The sequence below is a fragment of the Cinclus cinclus genome, chromosome 1 (assembly GCF_963662255.1).
Source record: "Cinclus cinclus chromosome 1, bCinCin1.1, whole genome shotgun sequence".
NCBI classification, from domain to species: domain Eukaryota; kingdom Metazoa; phylum Chordata; class Aves; order Passeriformes; family Cinclidae; genus Cinclus; species Cinclus cinclus.
Genome location: NC_085046.1, coordinates 78,832,945 through 78,855,915, shown reverse-complemented (window position 1 = coordinate 78,855,915; position 22,971 = coordinate 78,832,945). Strand labels below are relative to the sequence as shown.

At 37.4% G+C, this 22,971-nt stretch overlaps 1 protein-coding gene across 1 annotated transcript in view; it reads left to right on the top strand.

Moving 5' to 3' along the window:
* TRIO (trio Rho guanine nucleotide exchange factor) overlaps window positions 1-22,971 on the top strand; it is a 244,451-nt gene that overhangs the window by 83,599 nt on the left and 137,881 nt on the right. Inside the window, exons 7-9 of the mRNA XM_062499699.1 lie at window positions 8,226-8,417; window positions 11,686-11,817; window positions 15,859-16,089. Of these exons, the coding sequence (XP_062355683.1) occupies window positions 8,226-8,417; window positions 11,686-11,817; window positions 15,859-16,089 (555 nt within the window). The remainder of the gene's footprint in view (window positions 1-8,225; window positions 8,418-11,685; window positions 11,818-15,858; window positions 16,090-22,971) is intronic.

Genomic DNA, 22,971 nt, shown 5'->3' with positions numbered 1-22,971 from the left:
TTAGACTGTTCAGATGCTGTCAACAGTAGGAAGCACATGAGTGATGCAGCATAATCCATAATGCTCTGTGTTTGCTATTAGTCTTTTCCTGTCAATCTCTCCTTAGCCTTTAGTTGTCAAATGCATTAATTACAGAGGACTTTTTCTCAACCTGCAAAACATTTTCTTCAAGCTTTCAAGAAGCATCTAAAATTTGGGGCAAATTAAGCCATCTGAACATTCAAAAGAGTAAAAACAAAGTAACATTTTTTTTCTATAGCATAGCGCCCCCCCCCCCCCCCCCCAAGGGATTCTCTGCCATGGAATAGGAAAATGTAAATTCAGTATGATTGGTCCATGGTTTTGATTTAAGCAGCATTCAGATTATCTAGGTTTTATTTGGTTAGATGACAAAAGCCTTTCATACAGATTAGGGGCAAAAATTAAACTGAATGTGACATAAAAATTGTCATGAACTGATTGAATTTTGGCAGGCCTTATTTTTCATTAGCTTTCAACTGGAAAAATGTTGGACAGTCTTAATGCCTGCAAGTGTGTTCAGCTTGTCCCTGACCACTGTCCACATATGCTCTGTATTTCACAGACTGCTGTTTGTTCACTCTTCTGTCAGTGTAACTCTTCAGTAATCAAAGTGGATTTAAGGTCTCTTGTGTGCATACTCTTAACACCAGAAGTGAAATTTAACTTTTAACCTATCTACAACCACATGAAGTGATTAATTTGGATGGAATGGAGAAAAGGAGAAAGACAACTATGTATAAGCTTTATTTATTGCAGGAGATTCTGAAGGCTTTTCATTGTGGCCCTAGTTGGACCTTAATAGATCTTGCTTTCTAAGTCAATTTTCTTTAGGCTCACTTGAGGTAGGGAAGAACTGTTCAAAGGATAAATGTTCCCCAAGCAGCTAAATGCAACCTCTTGCACTTGGCTCATAGCTTAACTCTGATAATCAGTGTTGCAGCTGCTTTTCCCAACACATTGTGGTTGTTGCAGGGCACATGCTCCCCTCCACAGCAGGTGCTACCCTCTGTCAATAGCTGGGTCTCTCATGTCCCCTTCCTTCTCAGCAGCAGTTTGTTTCCAAGAGGTGGAAGGGCAACTTTTGCAGCTGTTTATGCCAAATTTGGCTGAGAAAGAGTGGCGGCCTTTGGGGGAGATGCCAAAATTTTGATCTGGTCTTCTAGTTTGAAGCAAGCCACCTGGATATAAACCATTGTGAAAACAACTTATTACCTGTCATGAGCAAGAGCTAGTTACATCAAGGACAAAGAGGATTTGCTGGATTTTTTTGAAATTTTCTTGTACTGGCTTTGTGCAAGTTTTAGAATGTTTGTTTTTCAGTAAGGACACAAAATAGTTGGAAGTGTAAACCAAATGTTATAAAACAAAAATGTAAAGAATACATCTGGGGAACAGATTCAACTTTACTTTCGCCAGTTTCATTAGCAGATCTAGGAATCTTGTGTATTCATATGGTTGCACTTCAAGGTAACAGGAATAAGTTCACATAAATCTTAAGCTTAATTACACAGACTGGTTATCACTGAAATAAATTTGTCCCAGAGAAAAGCTGGATAGGTGTAGTGCTGTGTATTAAAGAGGGACATGTGCTTGGTTACCATAGATTAACACACAGGTTGATGTGCTTAGAAGAGCTACTGTCTGAAGGGTAGTTCACAGGTACAGTAAAATTCAGTGACTTCCTGTCGCTGAATTTGAGATGCTGTGCACTGATAAAAGTCAAACCTGTCTCTCTATAGGGCAAGTAGATCCCATGTTCTGTAACTGTAGGGAAAAACAAAATCTCAGTGATTCTGTTCTCTGAAGATGAATTTTCAGTACAGTTTTGAAGGCCTGCTTTCAGCAACCATAAATTGCTGTTGTCAAGTCCTGAGATTTATTAAAGCAATACTCAGTTTTAGCTTGACGTTCCTATTTGGGTGACTAAACCAATGCTTCACTTCTCAAAACAAGTTTTTAGTACCTTTTAAGGGAGAAACTTTCAAATAAGACATCATAGGAATTACAAGTACAAAAATTATGCATTGGGTTTTTAAACTGCAAGAATAAAGTACCCATGATTATATGATTAGTTTGTCTTGCATGGCATGCAAGAGTTGGGAAGACCGATTATGTGTTTGTCCAGTCTTTTTCCTGCCATTTTCTATATATCTGCTGAGACACAAAGAAGACAAAAAGTCATGTGAAATGTGGGTGAGGAGGAGGATGTTGTTTGCTTGAACATTTTCTGCTCTTTTTGCTAGATCAGATGGCTTTGCTTTCATTATAGTTTAACTGTGCCTCTCCTTGCACTGGGGAGAGTTAAAATGCTTGAAGAGTGATGCAGGCAAAATGAAACTTTGTTTGCAGAAAGCTGACACATGCTACTATTCAAGGATGTGCTATGACTGTTTCTTGTCTCAGTGTTGATAGGATCATGAGTAGAAGTTACATTTATTAACTGTAATCCAGAAAGTCCAATCTCAATTGTAGGCGTATTGCTAAATTGATTGATGTTCTCAGAACAGGCTGTTTGCATATACTAAACCATTTTATCAAGGTAGTAATCAAGTCCTGAATGCTATCCAAAAAAAGAGTGTCAGAGATGAGCACTGGTGAGAGCTTTGGGATGTTAAAATAAAAGTATGAGCACAGCCATTGAATATCCCTAGGTTTGCAGAGTTAAAAAGATGTCTTGCTCAAATCCAGCCACAGGGACTGGTACAAATGAAAACAAGAAGCAAGTCAGGTAAGGTAAAAATCACCTTAGCTTAGAGCTAGTGTTGTTTTTTCCTCCTCCTTTGTACCGCTGATACATTTCACCCCTGAGATTCTTTTTACTTTAAATATGTGTTTTTGAAACCGTACAGATTTGTCTCTTGAGATAGACCTAAGCACCATGTGAATTCTAAACTGCTCTTGGTTGTCAGGATTTGGGCAAATGAGAGCAAGACCACAGGTGTACATCCCTAAGAGAATCTTTATGGTGCCAGAACAGTTAATGCTTAGACACAATGTTTGTATGCCACCAGCCTGAGAATAGACTGAAAAGGTAAAATGAGTTCAGGCTATTTTCAGTTTCTGAGGAGCACTCCAAAGTCAGCAAGACTAAATAGAACAGGCTAAATGTGCAATCCTTAAGAGGGAAGAAGCAAACAGATTTTTAAAAGCAGTCAGTTACTGAGGTGATAGTACAGCAACAAGTACATTCCTGTCAATGAATCACAAACTAAAAGAACAGACAGTGGTGTTACTGAAAAGAAGCAAGTCATATTTCACTCTTGGTACTTACTGGGGTGGCTGAACTTCAGATTTGTAAAGAAAATGCTCTGATTCAGTTGGTCCTACTAGAGAACTAGGTCTAGTTTAGAGCCTGATGTTTAGTGTTGTAATGGGAAACATATCCGTGAAAGTGATGTGGCTGTAGGGAGAGTTTGAAGGCATGGGCTTTTACTATGATTAAGTAAACATGCGTGAAAAGTAAAGGAGGAAAGAAGGTAATGGTGGTGTTGGACTATATAGTCTTGCAGTAAGATTCCTCAGGTCCTCCGTGAAAAATGCAGGAAAGAGATCAGATACTGGAGGAAAGTTTGAGTGAAATTATTACTGCACATATTCCAGTGCTGACAGAAGTGGTTAAATGGTTACCTGAGAATATGTAGACGGTCCTTGTAGTTGAAGAGCACACTGAACACTTTTCAGCTTAGATGTTTCCAAGTTTATATTTTTTCAAGGGAATAGATCAGGTTTTACCTTTAGTTGTCCTGCAGCCCTCAAAGTTTGTATTTCCAAACTTCCAGTATTACTGTTGTTTCAAAAATGAGACTAGAAGAAATGTTAGAGAACGTGTAAATCATTAAAACAGGTGTTAATTCATGCATTAATACAACACCATGTTTTGGTTGTCATTTGTGTGTGAGGTGGCAGATGATTTGAAAATTCCATTGCTAAATGGATTCTATCACAGTAAAATAGTCAAAGGTCACTACAGTCTATATAGAGGTGCCAGTTATGATGCTTATGGACCATGTCACTGAGTTTGATGGCATTTAAAACTGAATGCATAATATTCTCTCTGTCAGATAAGTGCTGTTGGAAGTCTTGGAGCCAAACAAACATTTTCTAGATGGGTCTGGGAAAATCAGGAAATAAAATGGAACCTTCTGGTCACCTGCCAGCTTTATTCTGTATGAGTGTGATAGAAGTGCAGTTAGCTGGTAGGCTGTCACCTGTGTTTTTCCCATGTATTTGCCTTCCAGGCACACACAGTGCAGTTAGGCTACTAATCTGTATTACTTTGCTGAGGAATACCTTTTTTTAATTTGTATACTCTCTGTAGAGGAAAAATCTGCAATGAGGAGCTTTCCAGATATCGTAAGGTGTCCTTTCAGCTTCTGGCTAAAGAGCATTTCTAGAGAAAATTGTGCTAAGTACATTTAGCACTAGTATCCTTACTAAACACACTGTAATGCAGTGAATTGAATTGTTACCTTTTAAGTCTTGTTACAATAGTCATGTGTGTAACACAATTAATGAAATTTAGTAGCTCATTACCCTTTGACCTTTGAGACAGTTGATAAACATTTAGAAGCTGCAGGTGCTTTTTGCAGATTCAGGTTGTGTAAATGAGGTCACTAAATAAGACTTTATCAGTTATTACCTCCTAGCTGCTGCTTCCTTAACTAAAACTAGGTTGTAAATGTAAATGAATAAGATATCAGTCTCTGGTAAATGAGCAACTTGTGTTTTTCATCTCTCAAGCAAAATGCAAAGTATGGAGTTGTCTTATAATAATGTCACTGGAATTGCCTGTCCTTGTAGGAAATTGAATGAATTTTGTTGACCTTCAAGGGTCAATTAAAGACAGTCTAATTGTAGTGAATTGCTATTAGAGATGCTTTTCTTCCTGAACAAAATCTATCTCATTTGGGTCACTGCGTTCTAAAATACTGACACTTAAAACTTTGGTAGTTAAATCACATAATGAGGTAAAAGGTTTAAATTATTTTAAGCTGATTTTTTTGTCGTTGTTGGGTGGTTTTTTTTGTTTTTTTTTTTTTTGTTTTTTTTTTTTTTAGTAAAGGAATGTGGTGTACATAGCTTGGAAAGTGTTCAACTTGTCAGCATTTTAATTCATGTTCATACTGCTACAGGCTGTATTCTTCCAGATGTGTAAAGCCTGATTGCCATGGGAAAATGAATACACGTTAACCACAGCTCAGTTTTAATTTGTTTTACTTCATGTTTATAGTGCTATGTCCTTCATTTTTAACTGCTGTTGCAGAATTTCCAAAATTGCTTTATTATGTGTCATGGTTTTGGTTCAACCAGGCAGAAACACCAATTTCATGTAGTGGTTTTGGTTCACCAATTTGAGATTTCCCGGCCACCGCACCAATTTATGTTGCGGGTTTAGCATTGGCCAAATCACCAGTGCACCCACTAGAATTTTTTACTCATTTTCTGCTGTGAGATGGCATTAGGAGGAAGACAAAACGTGCTCAAACTTTAAAGGGTACAAAGAAAACTTTTATTACTGTAAACTATAAGAAAAAAAGAGTAAGAATAGGAATAAAGCTTTCAGAACACTTCTTCTCCCGCCTCCCAACTTCTTTCACACTGACAATGTACAGAAAAAAATCAGTTAGTTTACCATCTCTAAAAATAGTCTTTCACCAATATACTTGGGAGAGGAGTTTCTTCAGTCTATGGAGATTTTCTCCCCATGAAACTTTTCTCGTGGCCTTTATGTCCCAGTGAATCAGCCACCCAGGAGAATGGAAATCGGGTCACTGTGCAAAAATCCCTTCTTCGATTAAGTGTCTTCCCACAACTGTTATTTGGGACCCTGCCAACTTACGGGGCACACTTTAAGGATTGTAACAGTTGAAACAAGAGCTCTTCATCTTTGACTGCAGAGGTCTTTTTTCTTCTCTTCTGTGGGGGACAGCAAGGGTCTTCTCTCTATTCAAACTTCTCATGGGATCACAGCTGTTTCTACATCTGATTATTTTAGTACAAATGCCTCTGCTCATATCTACAGTTAGAACATTTCACCCACCCCATACTGCATTTCTATGAGTTAGAGGGGAACAAGAGTCTCTTCTCTGTGGCTTAAAAAAGAGATTTCAGTTCAAGAATGAGGCATCTCCATCAATCCCTTCCATCTGGCACCTTGACTTCTTCCTTTTGTCTGACCTCAGTGTTTTCATGCTGTTTCTGTGCGTATCTTCATCTTGGTCCTTTTCTTTCACTCAGGAGAGAGAACCAAGTGTCTGCGAGTCTCCTCTGGGCAGTGAAAGAGTTCTTGTCTTGCCCTGCAGATGTCCATGTGATCCCTTCCAGGCCGTGGTTGGGAGCTATTTTATGATACGGAGTCTTTTCGGCAGCCGTGCTGGGCCGGACTGGGATCTTAGCAGGGGCCCAGCCAGAAATGGTGGCGTGTTGCTTGGATGCATTCCATTGAGGATGGGGGGAAGCCTGTCTCAGCCCCCCTGCGTGGTCAGAGGGGAGCAGCAGGGTGGCCCCTGCCGGGAATTGCTCCCAGGGTGTTAGCACCAGCAGCATTTCTGCCACGCTGGGGGCGAGGGGGAAGCAGCCAGGATTTCAGTGGCCAAAGGGTCTCCCCAGCCAAGCCAGACTAGTTACCTTTTAGAGGCCCCAGATGAAAGAGAGCTTCCCAGGGCTTTTTTTTTTTTTTTGGTCTTTATATTGTCTTTGTTTCACAAAGGTGCCTAAACTTTCTCACTGGTGTAACAGTGTGTCAGTATTAAAAATCAGACACCAATGGGTCCTTGTCAGGTCCAAAGGAGGTTGCCCAGGTCCTGACAGGGAGCTATTTCAGGAAATTTATGCAGACCACCACATAATGTTACAGAAGGAACAGTCTACTGTAGCCTTTAGTCTTTTCTCTTTTGGCACTTCTCACAGCTGTAAAAACCATCTAAGGGCTTTCTGTATTAATTTAGCAGTCTTGTGTTTATGCTATATACACTTTTAATAGGCTGAAATGCACTCCAGTCTTTTAAAATTTATTGGAAATAGCAGATTTGTACTCTGCCTGTTGTATGGCAGTGCTTAAAAAGCAGAGCATAAATGTGTGGGATAACCTAAAAAAGTAAGAGGTTGTACTGTTGCAGAAAGGAAAAACATGACACTTCTGTGCTCAGTTTGAGCAGACCAGCTGAGCTGTAGGCTGTGGCAGGTATGCTCCTGCTTGCATACGTGCATAAAGTTTACAGTCAGTAGGTACATGTCCTAATTGCCAGTCAAATGAGTCTGGACAATGAAGCCTGGAGGAGCTGCAACACTTGCTCCAGCCAGTCAGTGTCAAGCTCTGGGCAATGGCTGCATGCCAGCAAGGTCATGGTTCCACCTGATTTGCTCAATTTGTGGTGGTTGGACTAGGTAATCTCCAACCTCAACAATCCTGCAAAATTCGTTCTCGATATATAGCAGTCTGCCCAACTGAAGAAAGTGTCAGCTCCATATTATACACATGTAGCTCTGAAAGGGTTACTCAGAAAGTTTTTTGTAGCAAAGTTGTTTTATTTCACAGGAATCAGAAACTGTTGACTCAAAATTAGGTTGACTAAGAGCCATCAGTGACTAATGCTAGTATGCTAGAGAATACTTCTGATCTTTGTCTTTATTTGTCTGATTTTCATTGCTAGCTCTGAGGCAGTATAGCGGCAAGAAAATGTAACACTGTTAAACTTCTTATGAGAAGTTTAGAGCTCAGAGTTCTTTGTTCTGTTTCTTTAAAACTTACTCTCAGAAGTTGATGCAAAGTTTGACAGATGTTGCGTACATGTGTGCTGTGGATAGATCAAGAGCTTAGTAATGATACTTCAATTGGCATGTATTGTGTGTGTCTGAATGTCTTGTTGACTGGAATGTCTGTAAACGTTTTTATTGAGGTTGTTGTAAAATATGGTTATTTCTTTCTCTTCATTGTAATAATGTGTCTTCATGTATTATAAATAGGCTTAAGTTGGTTAACATGAGTTTTAGACTGATTATTTCAAGTCATAATTCTCACATGTCAATTACGGATAGTCTGCTAGTTTATACACCTAGATTCCAAAGTTTGGCATGCATAAACTTGCCAGATAAAACCAGACTATTGATCAGTACCATAATAAAATACAATTTTTTGGGAATATACTTCTGTATTAAATTGGTCTGCTAACTTGCACTAATTTTTCCCTCCTTTTTCTCCACAGAACGTGTGTGTAAACATAAGCCGCATCATGTCAGTAGCGAACCGCCTGATCGAGTCTGGCCATTACGCTTCACAGCAAATCAAACAGATTGCCAGTCAGTTGGAACAGGAATGGAAGGCATTTGCTGCAGCCTTGGATGAACGTAGCACATTACTGGACATGTCCTCCATCTTCCATCAAAAAGTCGAACAGGTTAGTGAATGGGGATGGCATCGATGAAAGTTTATGTGCTGGAATAGGGAGCTGTGCAGTTTGCTTTTGCTTTGGACAAAAGTGCAAGAAAGTGGTTGAAAAGGTTGACAAGAAAGCCAGAATATTTTTTTCTGCCAATTTCAATACTTTGTTCTCCTCAGTTAGCCCACTGGCCTTAAATTCTCCACAAAATGCTTTGCTCACATCAATGCAAGATAAAACAACCAAATTAACTACATGAATCAAAATGAAGTGGACTGAAGTGCTTAAGTATATAAAGCTTTTAAGTATTGATATAATGACTTTCCTACATCTAGAAGATGTCATTTGTTTATTGTCCTCACTGCTCAACTCCCATCAGTCCTTGATTGTCAAGATTTAACCTATAATAATTGCTTCTAGAAAACATAAGTTGAACTGGTCTGAAAGTTGAGAAGTTAATTAATTTCCTTCTGAATCTGAAATTGTGGTGGGAGATGTTTACTTAGTATTCCATAGGAGATTCCTCCTATGCTAAAAAAACATTTTAGCTTTAGGCCTATACCAATTATTTTAATTAACTCATTAACCATGTGTAACTGCTAGAGAAGAGGTATATGTAGGGGAAATAGGAATAAATATCCCCAAGTTAGTAATCTTAATGGCGAAAGCACGTTTTGCCCTCAAGGGAGTTCAGTTCTGAAGGAGTTGCTGTGTGTGCCAGTTGAGTCACCTGCTGATCTTGTAGACTGTCTGCTCTGTGCATCCCTGGTGTGTTCAGAGAGCAGAGGTTCTTGGATGGGTACAGCTGATGTGCTGTATGTAGATACTTTTCTTTCACTTTGCCTTGCTAAAGTATGTCCAAGGGACGGTCTCATGTCTGATACAATTTGAATTTGGAATGAATGAAGGAAGTATTTGGGAGCTGAAAATTTCAGAAACAGAGAGAGGCGATGCAGTGGATTTTAAGACATTTTCCCCCTGATTTCTACTGCATGGATATTTAACTTGATAAATATCTAGACATTAGAAATGAGAATGTATTAAGATGCAAATACACATTGCTTTTCATTATGTTAGTGGTGACATTGGCTTAATGTCCTTAGACAAAGGTAGATTATATAAAATGATGCTGCTATAATAAATCCTTTTAGCACGTTTTACAGAAAAACTACATAAAAATGAGATGAAAAAATTATTTTCTGATAGAAAAGTCAGCAGTCAGATTGAAGCTTTTGATGGACACAATTTGGTACCTTGTCAATATTGATGCTTTTCTAATTACTTATGTCATTAGGGTTTGCATTTAAGCACTTTGAGCCATACATGTAGGAGAGAGATTAATGAAATGCAAACAGGTAGGTATACCTTGACTCAAATGCTGTCATTTTTCATAACAAAAGTAAAAAAAAAAAAAATGTTCATCGGAAGTCAAGGTGCTAAATTTTGTGTGTGATTGTGTGTTCGGTGGCTATAGTAAGGTTCAGTGTTACCTTCTTTACCACTAAATATAAGTGTAAACATGAGGAAAGATAAAAATGAGAGAAAATAGTGCAGCATCTGCTGTGATTAATTTACTTTTAATTGCTCCTTCTGCAGTTTTCATTTTATGATTAGCTGTGATGGATTGCCCTAGTTGATCTGTAAGACACCTGCCTGTGATATATTAGCTGTTTCATTAACAGTGGAGAGCAGATTCAAGGAAAGAGGGTTTGGAATGTGAGGAGTGACCCCTTTAGAGACTGGTGATGCTTGACCTACATAAAAAGATTAAAAAGTAAGCAATCCAAGAAAAAATACACCCTTCTTGAATGCAGGTGTTGTCTTGCATTTGACAGGTAAGTGTTGCTGCCTACTGTCAGGCACAGTGAAGACTGCACCAGCTGTCAGTGCCTGCTCACTGGTGCACATGGAGTGTCTGTTAATGTTCAGTGCTTAACATCAGAGATACTTTAAACTGGCCCTTAATGAGAATTAAATAAGTATTTTAGAGCTAAGTACTTCACCACCCTTCTCCCTAGCTATCAAACAATAGAAGAGTACCAGAAGTTATCTATTAATTCCTTTTTCCTCAAAAGATTGCATGTGCTCCAAGCATAAAGATGTGTATTATGAGATGAATGGCTTGGTCTCATAACTTTTGAGTCTTGGACTTCACATGAATAGAGAAAATTTACTTTACACAGCTCACATATGCTTGGCTATATCAGGTTTAACAACTATGAAAACTCTTAGAAAAGCAGGTTGTTTTTTCCTCTTTCTCTTTCTAGCTTAACGGGGGTATAAAATTCATGCCCCCTAGCTGTGAAAAAGGAGGTTGGCAGAAGTTCTGATATGCATATAGCTGTGATGGCAGTTTCTTGTCTGTCAAGACAGATTAAACTTCAGAGATAACTTAAATTGTTTGCAGAAGAGATTTCTGTTGCAGTATCCTCAATTTCCCCTGAAAGGCTTGATTCAAGCAACTATGCTGACATAGCTGTGTGCTCAAAGTTCAGTGCTAGTCCTAAGAGACCTCCGCTTAAGTTGTAAATCCCTTACATGCTTGCTGCTGTAGTAGCTTGCCAAATGGATTTAGTGCTTCTCTGCATGTAGAAGTTAGCTCTTTGGGGACTGAGGTGTGAATTTGCTGTTCCCTGACACTGCTTTGCTTCCTTGATAACCTCTTTCCAGCAAAAGACAACTATGGAGTGTTTCAGTGAGTGGTTCACCAGTGATTCTTTGTGTGCATGTGCAAAGTAACTTGGTTTTCTCTGAAGATTAAAAAGATAAACCTCGTGATACCGTGATACCATGAGTATCTGTACAGGGAGCTGATAGGTAAAAAACAAGGGTCTGGACTTGAAAGCTGTACCATGTTTTACTTTCTTGTGTAAACAAGACCTTAACTGGCTTTCATGTTTCTGAAATGGTAGGTATAGGATGAAGGAAACTTTTTCTTAGCTACAAAGTCAAGAAAAGGAGCAAAAGTAAACTTGAAGCATCAATATTGCCAACAATTAAATTGGTTCTGAAGACTGCCAACATACAGCTAAGCCTGCCTGTCTACAAACACCTCAAGGAGTTTCAGATACCTAAAAGCACAAGTATAGCCAGACTTGAATAATTCTTACTATTCTGATACAAACTTCTGGTTCTTTTCAGGGAGAAACACTGTGAAAACTTTTTGCTTAAAAGAAGTCTTTTCAGTGTCTGTCACACAGATGAATGTCCTTTTGTGTATTGCCATCATGTGTGTATGTAATGGTAGAACCCAAAATTAAATCTCAATGCTTCTTATCTGTTGCAGTACATGAGCAATGTGGACTCATGGTGTAAAGCCTGTGGTGAGGTGGAGCTTCCCTCAGAACTGCAAGATTTAGAAGATGCTATCCATCATCATCAAGGGATATATGAGCACATTACCTTGGCTTACTCTGAGGTCAGTGTCTTGTTTGTTTCCTTAGATAAAATCATGTCGTGTTAAGTTTGGATCGTGAATCAGTATCACTTGTTGCATTGGGAGTTAGTTAGAAGCTCAAGTGCTGAGCGTCTTTTTAAATTTTATATACTGGATTTTGCTACTACTGTTCAAAAGTGAAGTGTTCAAGTCTTCCCTGTAACCTTGGAAAAGAAATTGAAAGGTGAGATATAGCCATGTGTGGTACAAGCAACCCTTGGAGCACTAAAGTACTAAGTATGTTTGAATTTGAATTTGCATATTACTACCTTTTAATAGCAGTGGGATACTGTTGTTTAAACATTTACTTGAAGGGAAGCTAGCTGGGCGTTCTTTGGGAATGTATTCTGTTGGCATGGATTTCTCTAAGTGTGTTTTGAAAATCCATCTCTGAAATCACCTTACAAAAAAATACTTAACTATCAAAGGATGTTACTTGAGAAGCCAGAAGTTAATGCACTTAGTTTCATCAGCCTCAAAAACTCTTAAATGAACTAGGATGCCTATGTAGTCAGCATTTTTAAGATTAGCATATCCTAAGGTGTTGCTGTAATCTTGGACTCAGCACACACTGGAATCATAATATTTGTCACTATTTCTAATAGCTGTATTTACAACTTAAGATAAAATGCTTATTTTGAAAGTGGTCTAGAAAGTGATAACTATCTTTTTCTTGTTTTCTTTCACATTTTGAGTTTTCTGTTGTGTTTTACTTGCCTGAAATCAACTTGGTATTCACTATTATTCGCTAACAGGTATTCTCTGCATTTCATACTTCACTTGCCTTTCCTTCTTCTGGCGGGGTTGTTCTCATTGTTGGGCAGAACTGTTTTTACTTTTCCATTGGACTGATGTTGTTCTGGAGTAAATACAGTAGTTTTTGTACTCACAAATTCCGTGTTTGATTAAATCATGGTAAAAATGATTAGTGGACACAGGATAGTTTAGGCCACAGCTTGCACCTGTCTTTAAAAGGAGGTCATGAGGGTTTGAATTAAAGGTTGTGATTTATGCATTACATTAAAGTTAAAACTACTTTCTGATGAACCAGCTTTATTATAGGAAGCTTAATCCTAACTCTGGTCACATTTCCTTTAGCAGTAAAGGAGGGTAAGATTAGTACTTATGATCCATCCTATTGTTAGTATAACAAAACTGGATTTTTTGAATACCTGCCACCTTAGAGCCTGCATAAACTTTGTGATCATGAGTCAGATGTCCAGGGTTCACAAATTCTTGTTCTTCTGTGTAAAATACACATTGATATCCCTATTCTTGCTCTATGCCGCCCTTGTATGTCAACTGATCTAATGATGTATTATCACACCTGATAATACTTGAGATTTTACTTACACATAACTGTTTTAACTCATTCTTGAAAGCGTGTTTTGTCATAAGGTTTCTTGTCTTCATTATAAACTTTGGTCATTGGAAAGGACAGAGACATAGCATGTTTTTAACAGATGTATGTGCAGAGGCAGTCTGGGGTGCATGCTTCATGAGAGTGCAGCAAGGAGGAGGAAGGTAAGATTTCTCTAGAATAATGATTATAAAGGGCTGCGATTGAAATAGTGGCATTTTTTTCTGCTTGGTTCTGTTTGGTTTGAGTTGGTTTTGTCTGGGTTCTTTTTTATTTGTCAGTGATGTTACTGGATGAGCCTGCTGTTAAGTGTAAATAAATACTGTGGATTAGCATGTTAAATAATGTTTGCTTGCTGGTGATGCATAAAGAAAATAAATTAGACCAGTAGCTTGTAGGATTGCTTTGGGACATACCTTGAAAATTTATTTAGGATTTCAAAGCTGTAGCTTTTGATTTTGGGATAGCTAGGTATTTTAACAAAATCTTCACTGGTACCACTTGAAGGAAAAAAAGAGCACTAAGTGCCTTTCTTCTGATTTCTGGTCATTACTTTTCCCCATCTGCTAAAAAACCAGTTTGGTCTTTAGCAACCAGAATTGGAGCAGAAATAATAACTGTATGCAGAAATAATAACTGTATGCTTATGTACAAGTTGTGTTCCTCCTCTGGGCAGGTTTTCTTCTGCATCTTTCAAATTGCAAATCAATTTGCATTCCTTTTTGAAGATTGATGGAGGCGTCTTTCTGTGTCAGTATATTACAGCACTATTGCTTATCATTATTAGATGTATGACTTCATTTCTATTACAGTATGGAGCTCCTTTCATTTTGTGATGAATGAACAGTGGGGGAAAGAGAGAGAGCAACACTGTAGGAATCACAACACTGTCATTCATTTTAGATTGCAATGTCTTGACAACACGACTTTGGTGCAAAGTAGAAGACAGTAATTTTAAGAAATTAACTGCTTTTAAGACTAGACAGTCGGGTTTTACTGAGGGTAATTACTGTATATTACTAGTAAAGCTACTTACTACCTTACAGGATGAGACAACTGCTATGTCTGAAAATCCGACAGATGTGCCTTAAATGAAGTTATATTTATAAATAAAGGTATACGTCTCACTGAAATCTTAAGGCAGCTGTGCACTAGGAAGGAAGAAAATTTAACTCCAAAGGAAAATCTGTGCACAGTCATTGGTTTATAAAGCTAATAAACTAATTGGATCAAGGAACTGTCACAATTAGTTTTTTCACCTAGATTTTATGGACTCTGAATGGATAATTGAAGTCCATTATCCTAAAATATTTGAAGGACTTACTAGATAATTCTTTTGGATACAGAAAAGAAAAAAGATATCACTGTAATTAGGCTATGAACTATGCATTTTTTCTGCTGACCTGACTTTACTGGAGCTACTTTCAGAAGTGAGCATCATTCTATCTGTTGATACTCATTGCTAAAATGCAAGAGCTTGAACTGGAACTGAGAAATAAACTCCCTTGTAACCTAATTATTAGAAAACAATTTTCATCTGTATCTGTTTGACTACTGAATAACAAATTCAAAATATGCCTAGACTTAGTAAATAAGTTGTTGAAAATAACCACTGGGGAAATTTGCTCTTTCTGACATGGTGTTGATTTGATGTATTCAGGCTACTGTTTGTACTCGAGTCTTGTGGTTTCAGATGATTTTTTTTCCTGCCGGCTAGATGAGCTGTTAGAAATGTTCTTTACAGGTAGCTGAATGATACTGAATTGTAACAGTTCTCTGAGCTTCATGCTAAAAGTGACACAATAAATGCCAATGAAAAGTGCTTTTAACACTAAATCTTGATAGTGACCAGATAAGAGAGGATTATTGCTTTAAATTAGCATGCAAGGTAAATCTGAATGTTTTTTCTGTGGTGTAAATCAGAGATGACAACAGCTAGAAATGACAAATGTTCCCTGTCAGTATCAGTAGTTAAACACATTTTGGAACACATTATCTTTCTGTGTTACATGGAAAGGGTTTAGGTGATTTAATCAGAATTAAGTTTGCCATAACAGCAGTTTTCCCTTGGCTTACCAATAATGGTAATAATTCAGAAGTTGTAAATCGTGTCAGATTGAATCACATACTAAGTTTTATATCTGTTGGTTTAAATGTATTTGTCAAATTAATATTAACCTATAGAAAGTAACCTCCCTGCTCACCTTTACAGCAAATTAAGAAAATTATTATTTTGGAAGGGTAATTCTGGACAAGTGCTTAATTTTAGGTGTTTTGTTGACTAGGGAAAGAGTTGAAGAATATTTATTCAAAGTTAGATTTGACTAGTTAAAAAAAAAACAAACCAAAAACGACCCAAACAACAAAAAACTCAAACTAAACAAAAATACCCAAAACTTTGAAGGAAAGTTATTCTTAAAGTAATGAAAAAATGGAAAAACATGCTGTTATTTAGAAGAATGCAACTTAAAATATTTTAAATAGAGAATATAATTTTTTCCCCTATAACAGCTACATGTTATAATCATTCCTGCAATAAAGCAAGTCTTCGTCATTGCTCCCAGAGTTCTTGAAGACATCTGAAGCTGGGAGAAGGGGTGGGATACAATGTAGTAGCCCAACTTTGGCAGATCGTGTAATTCTTCATCCTTTCTGTTGGTCAGGTGAGCCAAGATGGGAAGTCACTCCTTGACAAACTTCAAAGACCTTTGACTCCTGGGAGTTCCGATTCCCTCACCGCATCTGCCAACTACTCAAAAGCAGTTCATCATGTCCTGGATGTCATCCATGAAGTATTGCATCACCAGCGCCAACTGGAAAATATCTGGCAGCATCGAAAGGTCCGCTTGCACCAGAGGCTTCAGCTCTGTGTTTTTCAACAGGATGTTCAACAGGTAAGTTTTATTTCACTTTGTGTAAATGCCTTTGTATTCTATCAGCCTGATTACACTGGCAAGTGAGTTTTGACTGCTAAGATCCGTGTTCTTTTGTACAACAAGTGAATAGTTGCATGGGATTAAATGATACCAAGTTCTGTGTATTATCAGAACTTGGTTATTGGCTATTATGGATAACAATTATATTTGAAAGTTAGTTCTTAATTTTTTTCTGATTTTAAATTAATTTATTTACTTTAAGTCATAAACGATGAAAATTATTTTTAATATAGATAGCTATTCTGAGTTTGTGCTGGAAGCTGACATTCACATTCTAGGTAAAATTCTGGATTTGAAGTGTCAAAAAGACTTCTTTTTGTAACATGCAAAAAATTAATAGCATTACTCTGTAGAATTTTTTGTTTTAAACCCTCAGTGATACTTAATTGACTTAATAGTGTTTCTTTAAAACCTGAGAGTAGTATGATAAGGAATTATAAAAATTGCATATGAGATTACTTTCTGGTAATAGCATTGTTCTTGTATTAATTGTTATTAGCTGCTATTTTTTATAGTTATGACAACATCTGTAAAAGTTAATATCAGGCGTTAGTATCTGTGACGTAGCTTTGCCTTTTTAAAGTAAAACAACATAAAAGTGCTTGATTGATGGATTTTTAATAAGCATGAAATGCTGGCTTTGGACTGCAATTAATAGAGACATTAGTAACTTATCCTTTAAGAGCTCATCTTCCTTAAAAATTGAAGATGACCAGTATTTGCTGAACATGTTCTTTCATTTCAGTGTAAAAGTGTTCACAAATCACAACTTCTGAATGGGGTTTTTAGATAGATAGCCATAATTCTGGTTAAACTAATCTTTTTTTCTTCAGTATTAGTTGCACTTTAAGCTAAATTTCAAGAAGATACTGGATGTGAGTAGTTGGGAGTGAAATAACTGATTTTCATCATTTACAGTAGTTTAAAAAGGTAATTTAGGCAGATGGTAGGGAGACTGAGCAATCTTGATAACTGAACTTTCTTTGACATCTGGTGACTATCTTCTAATGTAATTAAAGCAAATAACTTAAATACTTAAGCAGTAAATTATGTAAAATGTTTGAACTTTATTACCTAATTTTTTATCTGAAGAGAAGCATGCATCGAAAGACAGGCTGTTATCCAGGCTGTCAGTGCTGAGATGCGACAAAGAATGTAGAAAGGCACGAAGATTATTAGCTGACAAAAAAGTAAAAGAAAGCAGAGGGGATGTTATGAATGGTCAGCAAGAGCACAGAGAACTGGAGACTCCGTTCATTATGCCATTGTATAAATCCTTGAGGTCTCCAGGGAGATTACAGCATAAGTAGTGGCTAGTAAGGAGGGTCCAGTGCAAGTACTTGCATGAGGAGTCAGTGAAGGGCCACCTCAGGATATGCTCTGATTCTATGATGAGGCACAGCCCACAAATGAATCACCTCTTAAATTGAAAAGGCTTTGTAAGGAATCTTCAGAAACTGAAATTAGCACAGTCGTTTGATTCTCAAGGAAAAATGCAGGTCCTCCCAGTACTCTGGTGATAACAGTAGGGATTGGATGGTGGAAATTTCTCCTCTAGTTTGAATTTGGTTCCAGTAGGACCTACTTAGGCAATCTAGGCCAAGGGGTCTCCTGAGGTAATTTGTCAGGTGCGTAATTCAAGTTTCAGGCCTGTGGGCCAGGTTTAGGCAGTTTATTTCCTGGGGGAAGGTGTTCATTAAATGCTGCAGAGAGTCTCACTGTACTGTTCCTACTCTTTGCCTTTAATATCTTGGGAGTTATAAAATGCTTGTAGGAAATTTTCATTTTCTGCTCTGTCCTAAATCATGGTTCTCCATGTAGAGGAGTTAGCTCTCAGACTGCTTTGTTCTTTGAAGTTGGCAAATAACCCATCATTAGACTCAAGTCATTGTGCAGTCACCACCAGGTTCTTTAGCAAGGTGTTGGATTTTCCTTCTCTGTATTGGACTCATTAGCCTTTGGAACTGCTACATTTAAGATTAAGTAGTCACAGATTTGAGAACAACAAAGTGGGAAGCTTTGCATGTTTTTATAACTTCCAGTGTCAGGAATGTGCTATCTAAATCATGAATGTGGATTGTGAGTACACCAGAAGTTTTCAGTATGAACCAGCTGTCTCAAGAATGTTGATCTATATTGACTTATTATTCAGTACATGCCTTACCTACTGGTTGGAGAAATTTCTTTCATCCTATTTATGACTGTGGTTTATTTATATGCTTTGCAAGACAGACATTGAATTAAGGTAGCAAGACATCCTCTTGACCGTTTGAAGCTGCAGCCTTTTGTGCTGGTGCACATCTTTATCAACCACATGAGATTTTAAGCTAGATCTGTACAGTGGTGCAACCCTTGCTTGCTGTCTTCCTAAGTCCTTCCCTTAGTCTATAGTAACTACCACTGTCAGAGATTGTCCTCTGGTTTAGCTCTGTAATGACTGTTAATTACTGAAATGTTGCACGTGGAAGTATAGCTCCTTGTGTTGCTTTAACTTAATTTTACAGATATTGCGTATTTTTGGCATTGTATTATGAATCACAGTGTGAATTTTGGCCGCTGTTCCCTTTCATAATACACAACTTTGTATGCTAGGATTTCAGTGGGTCAATCTGTAGGGCAATGACCATCCATACCAGATAGATTAGATCTAATAGCTGCAGCAGATGTCTCAGAGAATGTAGCTCCCTCAACTTTGAAAACTTACCTGGGGAAAAAAGTGATCTTGAATAAAAAGATTCTTTTTTTCTTGCAAAACAAAAGCAAAACAACTTTATCAGATCATCCTAATTTATCTGAGAAATGTTAGTTTTTTCATTTGAATAATCATAAACACCATTCAGTGCATGAAATTACTCTGGTTTGAGGTATTAGTTAAATTTATATCTGAGGCAGTTCTGGAATAGTTTATGTAGAACTCTAAAGCAACTTTCTTTCTAAAACACTTTAGTTTTTGTTTGTACATTCTCTCTCTGTTTAAATGTTAAAAAACTCAAGATTGACTGAGAAACTAACATGAAAATAACTTTTAATTATTGTCAGTAAAGTTAAATGTGGTGGGGTTTGTTTTTTGATTTCAGAATAAGCTAAGTGTCACTGTCTTCCACTGTTTATAGTTAGTTTGCCCATAGTGGCAAGCTACCAAGTGCATTGTAAGTGAGTCTATAACTGTACTTCAGCATGAGTCTGTGATTTCCTCCTCCTCCCTCTGCTGGATTAATGAAATAACTCAGTTCATGGAAGTGTTAAGTGAGTGACAGAGCTGAGTTGGAGGAGGGAATTGGCTGTGTTGAGCTGGTACTTCACTTTGTGGTACTTCCACCTTAGAAACTTCATTGGGTTTTTTCTTCCATCTTGCATATTCTTTTATACTGGGAAGCTGTTTCTATTGGAGCTTTCCAAATCAACAAAAAAATAGTGCTGATATCTGAGGACACCAAAATCATCTGCTGATATTTTGAAGCAAGTAGTAAAGAAAGTAGTGCATAAAATAATGAAAACAGTAGATAAGAAGTGAATTACAGAAAATTTGAATTGTGAAAATGTGCAAAGTCTTAAACTGAATGGAATCTTCAAGTTTGACTTTAGGTGGCAGAAACAAGCTGGGAGATCTAGTTCCCAGTTAGTTTGTATATTGACATCTAAGAAAAGGATTTTTATTTTAATAAAAAAAAAGTCTGGGCTCTGGCGCTCAATTTTCTCTGCAGCCCTTCTAATATAAACCATGCTAGTAAAAGTATGATTTTATGTTTAAGAGCTAATAATCTTACTAAGTAGATAATAGTCAGCCTTTCACCTAAGGAAAGGAGCTGACTGATTCTGATATGCAGCAATAAAGCAGACTTAGAACAGAAACATGGACTTCTACTCCCCTAGGTTGTGAAAGGCCAAAATTGAGCATAAATATAATATTCTTGGTAGAGTGGTACTGCTCACACTCATATGATCAGAGTTTTGGTGCCTGAAAAACTGTCCTGGTAGCTTGCAAGTCAGAAATTAGTAAAACATGCTGGTGGTAGGTGTTTTGAGGTTTTTTGGGTGGGTGAGGGGGATCAGTTGTTTTTTTTGTTGTTGTTGTTTTGGGGGGGGGGGGGGGGTGTTTTTGATTTGGTTTGGCTTGGGTTTTTTTTCCCCCAAAAATACAGTTATTTGATCATAGTGGGTGTCTTCTCTGTCCACGTTGGATCAATGTGCTGCTTCTTGCTCGATCTGCTTGCCTCAGGACAGGTTAAAGTCGCTGGTTTCAGGCTTGACTAATGAAGGGCGGGCCATGAATGCTTGCTACTTGATAGCATCAACATGATTTCACTGTGTGATTCCCATGTGGCTTTTGAAGGCGGTTCCAGTGTAAAATGGTTCTTTTTTTGAGAGAGTATTTCCACTTTTTAACTAGCCGAGGATCAGAAATGCAGAGATTTCCATCTTCCTCTTCTGAATGCTATGTCAGCAGCAAGTAAGTGGAAATGAGAAAAGTGAATTTATGCAAAGTAGGTAAAGGGGTGGAGGGTTAGGAATGGATAATAGTGCGGGAAAGACTGGTGAAAATGAACATGTTGAATCTGCAAAAGATCAGATTTACTTCTACAAGCAGCATATACCACATATTTTATGGCCATAAGCAATTATTTTGTTAAAATGAAGCTGTCTTTCAATAGTAGTTTCTTCTGTCATATATTCCTTTGGGAGCCAGAAAAGTAAGCATTTTCCTAGATCCTGTGTTGGGCATAAGGATGGTTTTGCTGAGACTGCAGTAGAACTTAACTGCATCATTAAAGCAACTTGCTGCAGTGGAGGGGGTGATACTATTCACCCTTTCACTGAAAAGTGTTGAGCCTGTTAGACTCCTATGTATTACTTAAGTACCAGGCCGAATTCCATTTGCTTTCAATATTGGTAGAAAAGTCCTCAGTGGCTCAGTATGATGATTTCTGTAACTTTTACTTCTCCCAGGAAGAGGAAGTCAATGTGTAAATTTCTAGAAGACTAATATAAGTGCCAGCTAATGGTATTGTCCTTTGACTGAAGTGGTATGCACAGCACTTATTGATGGGAAGAACCTAACCTGGCTCTGCCTCTGCATGCTGTAAAATTCCCAAGAGTGCTTCCTCAGTTTTGTTAAGAATCAGGGTATGAGGGTTGAACACTAACGAGACTTATATTCATACTGATTTCACTTAGAGGCAGTAATGTTTCTCTAGTTGAGTGGTTTATGTCATGATCTGTGTACTGGATTTCTATGACAATTTCTTCCCTTGAGAAGATATTCAGCATTATTTGGAGCAAAAATCATTCTCCCTGGGCTGCTTTCTGCTTTTCATCCCATGCTTTCTGGGACTGATTTTGCTGTTGATTTCATTTGTTAGCTTGTAACTGTTAGTAGTCTCCAGAGTCCACTCTAATTATTTCATCCAAACACATCCCTTTTCAGCTCTTTTTGTTATTGGAAAAGTAGTCTCGTGAAACTAGTTAAAAGTATTGTTAATAATAACTGAGGCCATGTTTAGCTCCTCACTCTCCTTTCTCTGATCAATACTTTACCTTGAAAGAAGAAAATAAAAACATGCATTGACCTAAAACATAATAATATTTTTTTGGCAACACTTACTTGGAAAACAAATATTGCATAAGTTAAGTATGGAGATTTAATGAAGTGTTGCTGATTTGAAGTGGCTGTATTTTGTGGTGTTAGGGAATTGTTTGTTGTTTTGAAGTTGTCCAGTAGGAGAGAGCTTGCAAACGGAAAAATATTTGCATGGTCAAGATAAATGAGAAAACCATGTTTTCATTCTTCTGCTAAAGAAAGCATGGTTGTTTTTCATGGGAATAGTGTGTGGGATCACATGTGTATTGAATGTGGTCATGAGTGGTGTTGCAGGAATGGTTCTCAAATCTGTGTGGAAGAAAAGAAAAATATTTCTCTTTAGTTATACTCAGTTACACTTTCAGTACAAGAAGACTGGGAGAAAACCTCACCCAACTTTAGGAATCAGAGTAAAGGACACTAGTAGATGAGGTACAGTACTGTGTAGATACCATTATCTGATTTAAGAAAATTGCTTACGTGCTGTTGCTTTGAATTCTGAATGTCATTCTTGAACCTTTGGAGTATCTTCCAAAAAACTGAATACCATATGCATACTTAATTAATGGATTAAGTTATGGCTAGGAAGTAGTAATTTGAAGAGAGGTTAGATGTTTTTATTCATTCATCCATCAGAAATTTGGTATGTGTGCAGGAATCTTTTGTGTTAACTGACAGGAACTAATAACACGTACAGTTTTTACTATTTATAAAACTGTCAGCCCAGTCATTGTGGTAGAAGCATTATGGTCCTTAAAACGTCTTTTGTTCACTTCTTCAGCGATAAAATTTACAGTAAACAGTTATGTCTGATGTTTTGAGGGGATAGATACTTCTTAAGGAACTGGAGCATATTCTTTTATACGCTCTGAATACAGACATTTATCTCATAATGATTTCAACTAATTTTTCTTGTGTTAATTGAAGTTAATTACTACTGAATCTTACTTTGTGACTTAATGTGTAGAAGAAGCAAAGTGAGTTCTCATCTAAAGAAGGACTTCACTGTGATATTCACCAGCAATGTGCAGGCTTCATTAGTGTTACTTTGCAGAAAAATGTCAGCTGAAAGTGTAAACAGATTAGAGACCCTCATAAGCAGTTCACCACTTAGATCAAATTACTGTCAAATCCTGAAATGTGAAGAAATTGAGTTGTTCTTGGTAGGCTTCAAAATACAGATATAATCTTGAATCATACTGTTTTGCTAGTTTGAGCTAACTACTGCCTTCAGAAAAGTTAAATGAGATGTAATTAATGTC